Source organism: Arvicanthis niloticus, chromosome 17, assembly GCF_011762505.2.
Source record: "Arvicanthis niloticus isolate mArvNil1 chromosome 17, mArvNil1.pat.X, whole genome shotgun sequence".
Taxonomy (NCBI): Eukaryota; Metazoa; Chordata; class Mammalia; order Rodentia; family Muridae; genus Arvicanthis; species Arvicanthis niloticus.
The window spans coordinates 45,479,143-45,493,404 of NC_047674.1; the positions used below are offsets into that span (position 1 = coordinate 45,479,143).

Below are 14,262 nucleotides of genomic sequence, written 5' to 3' on the forward strand. Positions count from 1 at the left end.
GTTACACTTTCCTTTATGTAGCACTCAATTTTTTAATTAGTTCTCCTTTGAACCATCATTTTTTTCTGCAGTTTTTCTGTTCCCATGAGAGTTCTGTTGATTTAGAATATGACTTGTCTCTCCAGCCTTCAGTGTTTCCAGAGGGGATGTTGCCAGGTCCACAGACCTTAAGTCCAGTAATAACCTTTAAAATATATACTAAAGCAAGATGCCCACTAAGCTGAGTAACTGTCTTGGCAAATTAATGTTCTACTCTCTTAATTGATGTTAACTAGACATCATAATTAGTGGAAGAGTGACATAAGTTAAGATGTAAATTATGACCAAAGGATACTTACCATGAGACAATAAAAAATAATCACGTCCCTGAGGTTATTTACTAGAATTACAATCTAGCTGGCAGCCTTTGAGATTCTTTCACAAATGCAGCTCAAGAGCTTACTGATAAAAGAAAGTCCCTAGCAGGTTTGTTCTAGAGAATTCTAGATAATGACCAGTCACCCAAATAATAAAACAATTCAATTTTATATCTAACTGCTACCTAGATGATGATACTGTTCAGTTTGAATTAACAAGTAAAATCAAAGGGAGAGATCTACAGACTTTAGAAATGCTGGCTCCACATTCATGCTGAGTGTGAGAGATAGCGCAGGCTTGTAATGCTCCACGCTCATGATCAAGTTCTATTGATTACATATGGGAAGAGGCTACAGTGAGAAACGTATTAATCGGTGTGCTGTTTTCTTTGAAGCCTTTTCTATAAAGACCTTGTCCTAGGGGAATGTTTTATAAACGCTCTTTGGTTAATGTCATTTACTCTATGCTGTTGTGGTAAAACCTTTGGGTCTGTGATCTCAAATAAGTCTAAAGTTAAAGTACTATGCACTATGAGGATTACAGTTGATCAAATCGGGACATATTAGCAATTTCTGTTAAATAGGTAAATCTTAGCTGCTCTTTTCCAAATAAATAAATGAATAAATAAATAAATACATCCAAGTATGTGGGGTGACAGATATGTTAATTGTTTTCATTACAATAATTATTTTACTGTCTACCTGGACACTATGACCCTGTAATTTTTAAATATACACAATAAAATAAGTGCAAAAACAGTATTGAAGGTTCTGAGAAATCCTTTGATTGATATAACAAGAAAAGTGAAAATCTTCAATTAATAAAATTTTAAAGATTATTTTGGAACCATAGGTATTTATTATTATTATATGGAAAGAGGATGATGGGCTGGCTGTGTAATATGATTTTAGCCTCTGTCTTTCATTTTTGCCTGGTTTTGTGGAATAAAATTTTTTGTTTTGTTTTGTTTGTTTGTGTTTGTTTTAGAGAATTTGGCCTTCTCAGTTACATTTAATTGATAGTATACAATTATTGTAAGGTAGTCATATCCTTAAACAGAAATTAGCTTATGTTGCTTTGTTAGTAGAGTAGAATTACATGTATTTATGTTTGTACTCTTATTCACTGTAATAGTGACGCGTTCAGCAGGAAAGGTCCGGGTACCAGCATGCCACATCTTAGTTTGGTTAGGCAGTTTCTCATGATTGCTGCTCAGCATCCCACTTACTAACCACTCCCTTTCATGTTTAGAAACTTCCCAATTTGGATTTAAATTATGGTCTCCCTTGACTTCAGAGTATCTCAGAATGACTGTCTTTTGATTTCTATTGGGAAGAATTTGGTATTTGTTTAAAGCAGCCAGCCGTCTTTATAGGTGTGTAAATGACATCATGGCTATATCAGCCATGTGCTTAAATGATACATGCTCATGTGCATAGGTGTAGTACAATGTATGCAAATGTGTTCCATGCGATTTAGCAGAAAAGAAGCCGATGATAAGAATAACATGGCAACATGTGAATTGTTGATTCTGGATCTTTGCTAAGCAGAGAATTCTCTATACTTTCAACTTCTTGGCTCATTCAAAAATGTTTATAATAAAAATGTGAGTTACACTACCCAGCATCTGTTGGTGGGCCTGCTTCATTCTTCGTCCATTGTCCCAAGGGGATATTTCTCATTTTCGTTGGGGATTTGTCTACCTCAGTTTAGACCTTTCATCTTTTTTCGTGTCCTAAATTCAGTTTCAGGGCCCCTCTTCTTTTCAATATGCTTGCTCCCGCTGGGAGAAATCCCATTTTCTCTCGTGGATTCAATTACCATCCATGCTGATATCTCCCACGTATTTGCATTTTCTACTGCCTAATTCTCTGCTTTCTGTTTTAACCATTATTTTTGTTTTCCTCCCCCACACCCTGCTTCTCACTTGATTCCTATTGTCCTTTGCTGCATCTTTTCTAAGATATTTTTCTCATTTCTCACGGACTCATTAAGCTTTGACAGTCCAGCTATTGGGATTAAATTTTTAACATGCCTGCTGGTTGTGATGATGTTGTAATTATATTAACGATGTTAAGCCATACCTCAGCAATTCCAGACTTCAAGTCTGAAACTTCTTTCTTTCTTCCTTTCTTAATACATGCATGCGTATAATATGTTTTGATCTACTCCACTCCTTCTTACACTCCAACTCCCCCTTTATCGCCCACACTATTCCCTCCTAACGTCATATGATCTTTTTTTTCTTTTTCTTTAGTAAAAATCCATTGAGAGTCCGTTTAGTGATACCTTTATGTACCAAGACATAGGATCATCTACTGGAACATGGGTAGCTTCTCAGGGACCACACCCTTGAAGAAAACCATCTCCCCACCTCCCAGCAGCCGCCAAGGGCTAGAAGCTTTTCAACTTAGGATTTCAACTCTGTTTATCTTCTTTCTTTACTTATCCTCTTAGCCTCTGCCACCTTCACTTTCTATTGGCCCTACCTTTGAAAGTAAATGTTATATGGAAATATTTACAGAGAAAAGCATACAGTGTGTTTTGTAAGTACATTTTTAATTAAAATAGAATTACATCACTTTGACCCTTTCCTTTTCTCACTTCAAACTTTACCATACCCCATCCAACTCTCAAATTGATAGTCCTTTTAACTCTGGACAAAGAATGATAGGCAACTGCTTACTGCTAGAAGAGGGAAAATTAGCTTCTCCCAGGAAGAGCCTCTTGTTTTTTATACAATACATAGTGGTCAGCCCTGAAACCAAAATACATACAAAACAAGCAACAACAAAAAGGATCTAATAAGCTGTACTTATATATTTGTGCATAATACACACATATATGTGCATGTATGTGTATGACAATAATGATCATAATATTTTTTATATGAAGCAAATCAACTGTGTGTCACAGGATAAAAAGCACTACCCATTCCCCTTATTCCTTTCTATTCTGAGATTTAAACCCAAGTCTCCTCAGCTAAAGAGTAACCACAATTCAGAATCCCGGTGATATGAATTGATTTTTTTCTTCTCGTTATTTGATATAACCCAGTCACAGAGCACATAACTCTATTGTTCTGGGGCTTCTTTGGTGCAATAATATGTCCAAGATCTTTGTCCGTGTCTTCTTGTGCTGTAGTAATGTATTCTAGTCATTGTGTGTTATTCCATTTTATGACGGTACCAAATATTTTCCCATGATCAAATTCTCTTTATTGAGTTTGCAACAAGAATTGTTGGTATTGGACAGTTTCTAACTATTTTCTCCCTTACTTTTCCCATTAAAAAAAATCTGTATAGTCTCTTGGAACTTTAAAACTTAGACTCAGAGTTCATGTAATACAACTCACTCATTCTGGGGGTAGGGGAATTTAAGTTTAAAGCACATTTCCCTAGAGCCATTCAGCTGAGATAGGGATGCTCTACAGGAGTTGTTCTTCCTTATTCAGGGCTCCAGGAAGTTCCAGTATGTTTGCTTGCCTGTGCTCTGCAGCAGTCTTGAATCTGGTAACAGATTATTTACTTCAACTATCTATTACGATGTTTCCCCCAGAAGACATTTTGCTTTATAAATCAATTGTTTAAGGTACAAAGCAGGGTTTCATCATAACATCTCTGTGGATGTTTGCATTCACATTCTGTTTATTCGTCTGTCTCCCCTCCTGTCTTCCCATCATCCATTCTCATTTGCTACCAAGCCCCATTTTTCTTTCTGCTTTCTTCTCACTTGCATTCCCATCATCCTGTCTTTTTAGTCTCTCATTTCTTTAATGTCCCCAGATCCTGAATGCAACTCTAGAGGTTGTTCAGTTGCCAGCTTGCTATTTCTCTTATCCATGCCAAGGATGGGATGATACCTGCCCTGGGGACAGGCAATGTGATATATCCAGGAACCAGTGGGCAGCTACTCCTGTCTGAATAACCTCTGCTTGCTTCCCCACCTTCATTCAGTTCTTCTACCTCGTTGTGTATTTGTGGTGTTTTTCAATTCTTTCTTTATTAGGACTAGAATCTTATTATTGATAATATTTTCATTTTCCTTTGATTTTCATACCGACCACATACACTGAGTGCTTCTTTCTGTTGTTCGTTTGTCTTTGTTGCTGGTTTTATTATTGTAGATTTTTGAAAGAACTTTAATGGTTTCCAATTGTGTCACCATTTTTATTGACAGAACAATTCAGAGCCAACAGCTTAGTTGAATGGGTTTTCTGAAGAGATTTTTGTGGGAAAATCTTAGAGTTATGTTTCATTTTATTTTAAGATTCTTTTTTTTTTGTATTATCTTTAGAGAAGCTAAACTTTTTGATGTGCTCTTATGCATTTCAATACATGTGTAAATTTGTGTTACCCCAACTACCATAATCAGTATACAGAAGAGTTGTCTCAACCATTGAGATTGTCTCAATCCTCCGGGCTTCATCTTTCTGACCACATCCTCTACTCACCAGTAACTCTGAACCATCACTAACTTACTCTCTGTCTGGATGCCTTCTTACTCACTCAATAATTACATAATTGGGATCATATGGTATGCATCCTTTGGAGGTTGGGCTCTTTCATTGCTAAATGTATTTAGAGATTCATGCAACTTGTTGCATTTATTAGTGTTTTATTCCTTATTATTAATGAATTATGTGCTACTTTGCAAGATGTAACATAGTTCTTTTGTTCATTCCTTTTGGTAAAACCAATTGAGCTGTTTTCTAGATCTGGTGATAATAAGCAGTTTGGCATAACTGTTTACATAGTATTTTATATGAATGTCACTTCTCATTTCTATACGATAATTACCCAGCAATTAAATGTCTGCATCCTCTGAGAAATGATGAGAAGCTGTCACAATGGCTCTCATCGTAGCTATTCCATTGAGTAATCCATGTTCAGCATGTGAATTTTAGCAGAAGGACCTCATCTCCATAGGTATTTGAAACTGTCATTCTTTTCTTAAAAAGATCTAAAATTCTAATACGGATGTATATTATATCTTACTTACATTTTCCTACTTTATATTACGTTAAACATTTTTAAATGTGACACATTGTCGTGGACACATTTCACTTTAGAGACATGTCTTAACTTTTCCCTTGATTGTAAGTTGTCTGTATTTTTACTTTTGAGATTTACAGATTCTTTCTGTTTTCTAGGCATAAGTTCTTTTTCATAAATATGAATAGCAAGTGTTCTCTTGTTTTAATAATTTCAGTGTGTAGCTGGTGATTTTCTTGTTTTAATAATTTTTACTTGTGCAATCTGATTATATTTCATATTATAGGTAGTCTTACTTTGTTTTATTTATTATTTATTTGTTCCTTTTCTTTCTGTTTTTAAAAATTCAAAGGGAAGTCGATGTATGTCAGCTGGGATCAGAACTCCCAAAAGATGGGAACTGATGATTTATAACACAACTTTTGTGAATTTTGATCTCAACTGTGTGGCCATCAGAACCTGTTCTGGCTGTTCCCAAGGACAGGGTAAGTTTGAACAGACAGGACTGATGGTAAACAAGATTAGAACTCAGGTGAGTATGACAAATAGTGACAGAGACTTTATGGGTCAATATTTCCTTCAATTGTAAGATTATATCAATAGAAACTGTTCAAGTTTTGAAAAGGAATTCAGGAGGATGAGGCATATCATTTTGTGTTCCCATCCTCTGTATGCTTCAAAGACCATCACATTTTATTACCTTTCTGTGGCTCATCTGGACCCTCAGCTTCATAAAGTGGAGGCATTTCTCTTGAGTAGTGTCTATTTTTAAACTTGTACATGGAAGAAAGGCTGCTGCCTAGTGGGAATTTCATCCATATGATGAATAAATGAAATTATATGGGTTATTGATGCATGGACATAAACTGACTTGTGCACACCTCTGCTGATAGATTCAGAGCCATGGTACTTAATGCTTTCAGCAACTTTAGGCTGTGATATGTACGGAGAGAAAACAAGGGCGGTTCGTGATGACTTGTTAACTGCAATACAAGGTGGTGAGAAATAACCCCTTGGAGAACTCATGGGCCAAGGTGAAAAGAGGCACAGAACTATTTAGTTGATCTGATCGTTGTAAACAGCCAAACCGAGTAATCCAAGTAAATATGCTCTTGTGGTTTGAATCACCAATTTAGATAATTGTTTGTTTTTTTAATTAAATGAATAATCAGCAAGTTCCCACTTTATTCTTTTACCCCTATGTAGGCAGAACCAAAGATTGGGGGATTTGAGTTTAAGATTCTGAAACAGTTGTACACCCTATGGCAAATACTTCAGTTCATAGTTCTATGATGATTTCATATCATTCATCAGATACTAGATTAAAAACCCCTCATCATTGGATAATGTTGGATAAATAAGCTTTTTATTTGTTTAAGATTTCTCTATTTTGGCTCCACATAAGGAACTAGAGCGTGCAAACAGGAAAAAACACACAGTTCTTCAAAAAGAAATACCTGAGAATATAATTTCAGAAGAGTGATGAGGACAGTTTTGGTGAAGTGACCACAGTCACTGAAGGAGCAGGGATGGGTGTGATTTGGAGGAACCAGGAATGGCTTTGGAGTGACTAGGGATGGGTATGATTTGGAGGGACCAGGGACTGCTTTGGAGGGACCACAGATGGATGTATATTGGAAGGGAGACTCTCCTACAGGGCTTCAAAGGGTAAAGGAAAACTACAACAGAAAAGAAGAAAGAACACCTTTTGGTGTTACAAATAACATCAGCAAAATCTTAGAGATTTCATACATAAGGTTTTACTTGAGAAATGAACATATGTCCAGCACAACGAAATTATAGAGGCAAGGATACTGTGGTATTGGCAAGTTATATACATTTCAAAATATACCTTTCACATTTTTTACACATGGCTTGCTTCACTGCCTGTAACCTACTGGTAAGCAGAGTGAAAATGCTGTATCTTTGTGTATCTCATTCTTATTTTTTTTCTTTATTTTCTGTATTTTACAATGTACTTAACAATGGTATGGCAAGGTATGTATCAGATGCTGTGGAATTTCTCCTTCAGTTCTAGGAAGTATGTGAATAAAATCATTTTTCTAGATACAACTATCTAGGCTGGCAGTGGTGGTGACATTAGAGGATGGGCCAGGTGTGGCCTGGAGCTAACTAATATTTATAAAGTGTGCTCTAAATACTATTTATTCTGATGTTTAATAGAATAATGGTTTCAAAAGTAAGGAATTGAAGTATCAGCCTTACAGTCTGAGGTCTTACTGGTGAGGTGAGGCTTACGATAAAAGAATGGAAATTGAAAAATTAAGACTGAAGTGTCACACCTTCTGTGCTTAGGGAACTAATGCTTGCCGTCTCTGATTGATAGAAGAGGCCCCTCTCACACGCTATACTTGTATTTGGGGTGATTGTTTTGTTATTTAGAAAAATTCATTGTAGAAAAATTAATAGCCTCCCTTGGCCATACTCTGCAGTTGTCAGTAGCATCAGCAAGATGACAGTTGTGACAGGCCATAATGACTCAAAAGAATGTCAAATTCCTCTTGTAGAATAACCAAAAGAATCCCTAATACAGTATCACTGCTCTACAGAATGAACTGAACTGGGTCTGGCCATGTTGTTCTTGGCCCGTAATATCTCTACCACATGTATCCTGACATAAGGGAATACTTGTGTTCCTTTTTCTTGAGCGGATAGCTGAATGATCTATAAAATCATATAACATTCTAGAGAAAGTGCTGAACAGAATGTTGTGATTTTTTTTAGTTGCCTTTTGTAATAACAGACTCATGCCATGTGTTACAGTCTGTCTTCTACCTTGCAGGCGGATTTACTGTGAAGACCAGGCAACTGAAGTTTGTAAACTCTTCCAATTTAGTAGCATTTCCATTTCCTCATGCAGCAGTTTTGGAAGACTTAGACGGGTCCCTGACTGGGAAAAATGGATCTCATGTTCTTGCTTCTATGGAAACCCTCTCAGACACATGCTTGGCCAATGCAAGCTTCAGCCAGATTGTCTCTGGCAGCGTCTGTGGGGAAGCTGTTCTCTTTCATCGTGTGTCTATTGGTTTGTAAGTAGACTCAACTCTTATTTTTTAGATTATCTATGGACATATGAATGTCATTCAGACAGGCCCAAGCTTATAAGAGGAAAGATTGTTATTACATAAGTTGAAATATCTATTTATTTAAAAGGGAAGTGGGACTAATGTGGACCACTGTAACATCATGAACTTATGGTGGTCTTAGGCTGGCACAAATGCTATTAATGCTGTCAATATCTTTGGCTCAGATGGCATAGCCCATGACCCCTTAGTGACATTTTTGAGTTAACAGCTTCTTCTTTAAGAGACTCATGACCAGCAAAATATTTGAAATTTATTCAAATGAAAAGTATTATTTAAAAAATTCCAATAATACCATCCTCATTTATGTACATGTGCTTTCCCAGAGCTCTTTCTAAGTGCTCAGTGTGCTTCAGGGGAGCAATTGCTGATGCCTCTTCTTACGTGCCAGGTTGCCTGACTCTAGTTCATTTTCCTTGTTAATTTCATGAACTATTGGATCCGTACAATACCTTTCCTATTAATATTGGAGCAAGCACTCCTTGGCTGTGCTACTCAAACTACCATTAAGTCAGCAGCTGGGCTGTTTATAATGCATAATACGATTGCTTCTGCCCTCTTTAATTTCCAGGTAATGATTGCTGAGTGTCTGGGGTTCTCTCCTTTACCTATTTCAAATGCATCGTATATATTTAGCCACTCTTATTTCCTCCCTTTAAGTGTCCCGACTCCATGAATATTAAGCCAAGTAATTCCGTCAGACCACATTGGCAACTTGTTTGAGCCAGTAAACTCTGGGGGGGGGGGGGGGGGGGGGCGGGGGAGCCTCTCAGAGGCCAGGGTTGCCCTAGCTGCATAACAAGTGCACAGAGAACTGAATCTTCTCAACTTAGAAATTGAGTTATCTTTGAATAGTTCAAATATTTTCTCTCTCTGCTTTCCAAAGTACTCATTATTTTCTCTACTGGTAAAGGGCCTGAAACCCACTGAGTAGTGTGAGAGTTGCAGCGGGGGAGATTTTCATTTCTCATTTTGCTTTGTGTGGAGGGTAACTTTTGTCTTCATTCTCAGGAATGAAGCCTGACTTTCATTGTCATCATTGTGCTTTTAACAAAAACCTGCTTTAAGGCAGGTTTGCAGAATCTACAAAAGTTAGTGCTTTCTTTCTAATATGATTTTTTTCCCTCAACATAATGACAATAAGGGATTCACACAGTTAAGGGGAACACCATGTGCCTTTATGAATGATATTTATCTGCAGGCTTGTCAAACTCCTCTTAAATGGTTTGCTTTAAGGCTTGCTAAGGTGGTCTCTTATGTGTGCAGGTGCGTGCATGTGCTCGTATGTGTGTATATGTGTGTGTGTGTGTGTGTTATTGCACTGTGGTATTGAAAGCCCCGGTGATCTTCATTCTTGGTCCCATTATCTGTTCTTGGAGATCTCCCAAGCCATGCAGCTACTGGCTGAAGAAACAGGCCATGATATCCCTAGTCTGGTTCTGACAAGGTAGATGACAGTCCTAATGTTATTTTCTAAGTCGAACCTAAAGACTCCTAGGAGGGTGAAATAGTCACCCTGCTATATTTTAATGCACCCCCATATTTTTAAATACAAAACCCCATGTCCTGGAAACCTCTTTAGTACCAGAAAACCCAAGATTTCTTGCCTTTTATTTCAAAATTTCAAGTCAACCCACAGGTCTGTGCACAAACACCCAGCTGTCACAAAAGTCACATTAGTCCTCAGAAGGCCTCCTGCATGCTCCTGGAGGTGGGTTAGCCCTTGTGCCCTAACTAGAAGAGGGCTGTTGAACTATGTGAGCTAAGAGACCCAGCAGTTCAGGGTAGTGTATGGGCTAGCACACAGCAATCACAGCAGGAAACTTGAAATGCAGACTTTCTGCATGGACCTCAGACATCCTGAATGAGAGAGCCCAGGTGATACAAAGGAACCTTTGGGCAGCCCTTCTCCCAGGTCCTTCTAATTATACTCTCAGTGTTTCTACCCCTCCCTCTTTGTGCTCAGTGGCTTGATCTTTGTCCCAGAGCATTATAACCTCATTAGGATCATGTCAGTGCTAATGAGCAATTTGAATTCAGCTTAGATACAAACTTTGTTGTGTTTCATGGAGAAAGGATTAATTTGTTGTTCTATATACCCTGGGGCAAGCGCTGCTGTCTCTACTTTCAACTGTTACCCCCTTCTCTCAGCAAGCAGTCCCCAGAGGGCACAGAGTGAGGCTCTATATATCCGCACAAACAAAGCCCCCCTCTCTCCTCCTCCTATTTGCTAAAATCCAATACTTGTTGTGTGATATTTTTTTTTTATGTTAGGCCTCATCTCTGACTCCCTTTCACTATACATAAGTTCTTTGTTTGGCATTAGTGACCTGAGGATCTAACAGCGTTCTTCCAGGAAGCCTGGGATGATGACCTTAAGTCAGGACCTTCTCTTAGACTCTTGCATCAATAACATTTCTTTCCCATGGTCCTATAGTAATAAAAGGACTTGCTGATTTGTGGGAGTTTTCTTTTAAAAATTTTTAGTCACATTTTAATTTACTCATTGTGTGTGGAGGGGCACATGTGTACAAAGCAGCGTACCTGTATAGAGGTCAGAGGAGAATGTCCTACCATGTAAGATCCTAGATGTTTTTTAGGGGGCTTGGTGGGAGGACCCATTACCTGCTGAGGCACCTTGACTCCTGTACCCTGGTTTTTTTCCTTGTGTTTAGATTTATATAAATAATTTTATGTCTCTCTCTATAGTTACACAGAATACATATAATACTGTCTGTAGTACGTGTTTGTGTGTGAATGTGTGGGGCTAGGTCTATTTTTTAAAATTTTTTATTAATTCTTTGAGAATTTCATACTGTGTGTTTTGATCATCTTTATGCCCTCTCCCAACATGCCCATCTCTGTCCCCCATTGAGTTCAGTTTGTACTGGCCTTCTACTCCTGGGGATGGGGACCTGTCTTAGAGAGTGATTGACATATCAGGTGTCACTCCATTGAATATACCTGCTTTCCCTAGCCCAATATTAATCAACTGCTAATAGTTCCTCAGCTAGGAATGGGATTAATGCCCACCACCCCTATTTCATGACTTGTCTGCCTTGAACTGACACAAATTTTATGCAGTCTCTGTGATTTCATATTCACCTGCCTTGTTGTGTCTGGAAAACACTGTTTTCTTGGCATCATCTCTCACTCTATTTTCTCTGTTGTGAAGTTCTGGTGTCTTTGAAGGATCTGTGAACATCCCTTTCTGTCAAACACAGGTATACTTCCCAAGCCACCCACAGCATTTTCACATTCAGTTTTTCTTGTAGCTCAACTGCTCTACCATACTTCGGTCTGCATCGGTTGATATGTTAGTCACTTGGCAAACATGCCTACTGAGCATGTGGAGTGTGGCTAGTATAAATTGAGATGTGCTGTAAGGATAAATTATATGCCATATTTCTATAGATGCTATGAAATGATAATATGACATGGCTTAACAATTTGCTATTACTGGTGAAGTCGAAATGGGGATCCATAGCATTGAGTAATTCCATGGTTAAAATTAATTCCTGTGATCCTTTTCTTTTTTTTAAGTGTAGCTACTGCAAAATTTTAAATGAGAGATAGATCTGTGTCTGGTATTTTTGGGTTGCTTATATTTTTACTAAGCAGCTTTCCTTTTTAAATTTTTTATTGGCTATTTTATTTATTTACATTTCAGATGTCATTCCCTTTCCCTATTTCCCCTCCCCAGAACCCCCTATCCCATCCCCCTCCTCCTTTTTGCTTTTGTATCATTTTAATTATACACCTGTATTAAGGTCATTTCTAGGTTGAGAGTCTAGCAATACAATAGATACAAATAGTCAAGAAACAAGTAAGACAAATAAACACAAATAGTCAAAGAATAAGAAAGGCGTTAAACCCAATTACATGAACATTCCCATGATCACTGTTTCTAAGGGCTTATCAGGATGACCAAAATATCTGAGCCTACTTCCCTGTCCTAGCCCAAAGTTAGTTTCATGTCTGAAGCCTACTTTCTTGTTCTAGTCTAAACTTAGATTACTATCTGAAATTACTTCTTTGTTCTAGCCTAATATTTAGATTTTTGTCTGAAATTACTTCTTTGTTCTAGCCTAATGTCAGATTCCTGCCTGAAGCCTACTTCCTTGTCCTTGGTCAATGTCATATTTCTGCCAAGCAGCCCATTTCCTTGTCCTTGGCCCATGTCAGATTCTTGCCAAGGAACCCCCAAGGCTCTCTGCCTCTCTCCCTTTTTTATTTTATTAACCAGACTGAGCTTTAGGTCATTCTGAAAAGAAAGCCTTCCTTACCCATCATGGAATATGTATTATCAAAAGCAATGCATTTCTGTCTTAGGTTGGTAAGGCTCTGTGTAGAATCTTACTCATCCTTGGCTTGCCAGCCTATTAATTTAATAACTCTGTCTGGGGTTAATTTTCAGGTTCAAGCCGTGTACTTTGGCTGCCAACATGTTGATACTGTAAAAGACAAGCTTTAACATGATGGGCAGGAATAAAAGTATTTCCAGGACAAAAAGGGCTGGCATGATCAAGCTGTATATGCCATTCTTGAAGCTTGACCAAAATAGAAATAATGATGTTAGGCTATGGGTAATTTTATCTGCAGTATCTACTGAATCAATGCTAAGCAGAGAATCATTCTTAAAATTCAATCCATTCTTATCTCCCTGTACACAAGTCAAGTCCAAGTGGATCAAGGACCTCCATATAAAGCTGGACACACTGAAACTAATAAAAGAGAAAGTTGGGAAGAGACTTGAACATATGGGCACATGGGAAAATTAGTATCCTGAACAGAACACCAAGATCTTATGCTCTAAGATCAAGAATTGACAAATGGGACCTCATAAAATTGCAAAGTTCTGTAAGGCAAGGGACACTGTCAATAGGACAAAATGGCCACCAACAGATTGGGAAAAAGATCTTTACCAATCCTACATCTGATAGAGGGCTAATATCCAAAATTTACAAAGAACTGAAGAAATTAGACTCCAGTCAATCAAATAACTTATTTAAAATGGGTTACAGAGCTCAACAAAGAATTTTCAACTGAGGAATATGGAATGGCTGTGAAGCACCTAAAGAAATGTTCAACATCTTTAGTCATCAGGGATATACAAGTCAAAACAACCCTGAGATTCTACCTCACACTAGTCAGAATGGCTAAGATTAAAAACTCAGATGGTAGCAGATGCTGGTGAGGATGTGGAGAAAGAGGAACACTCCTCCATTGTTGGTGAGATTGTAAGCTTGTACAACCACTCATGGTACATTTACACACTTAGCTATTAAAAACAAGGAATTCATGAAATTTTTAGGCAAATGAATGGAGCTAGAAAATATCATCCTGAGTGAGGTAACCCAATCACAAAAGAACACACATGGTATGGAGTCAGTGATAAGTGGATATTAGCCCGAAATCTCACAATACCCAAGACATAACTCACAGACCACATGAAGCCCAAGAAAAAGAAAGACCAAAGTGTGGGTGCTTTGGTCCTTCTTGGAAGAAGTAACAAAATACAGGAGCAAATATGAGACAATGTGTGGGGCAGAAACTGGAGAAGAGACCATCCAGAGATTGCCCTATCTAGAGATTCCTCCAAGATGCAGTCACCAAAGGTAGATGCTGATGTGGATGTCAGGAAGTGCATGCTGACCGCAGCCTGATATACCTGTCTACCGAGAGGCACTGCCAGAGCCTGACATATATAGAGGTGGATGCTCACAGTTAACCATAAAAATGATCACAGGGTCCCCAGTGAAGGAGTTAGAGAGAAGACTAAAGGAGTTGAAGGGGCTTGCAGCCCC

General features: G+C 38.0%; 1 protein-coding gene across 7 annotated transcripts in view; it reads left to right on the top strand.

Annotated features, from left to right (window-relative positions):
* Pkhd1 (PKHD1 ciliary IPT domain containing fibrocystin/polyductin) overlaps positions 1 to 14,262 on the top strand; it is a 440,341-nt gene that overhangs the window by 203,822 nt on the left and 222,257 nt on the right. For all 7 annotated transcript variants that reach the window (XR_013104680.1, XM_076915223.1, XM_076915219.1 and 4 more), the window contains 2 exons: positions 5,704 to 5,836; positions 8,155 to 8,401. Coding sequence is in view for 6 of the 7 variants with exons in the window: in XM_076915223.1 (XP_076771338.1) it covers positions 5,704 to 5,836; positions 8,155 to 8,401 (380 nt within the window). In the remaining variant the exon portion in view is untranslated. The remainder of the gene's footprint in view (positions 1 to 5,703; positions 5,837 to 8,154; positions 8,402 to 14,262) is intronic.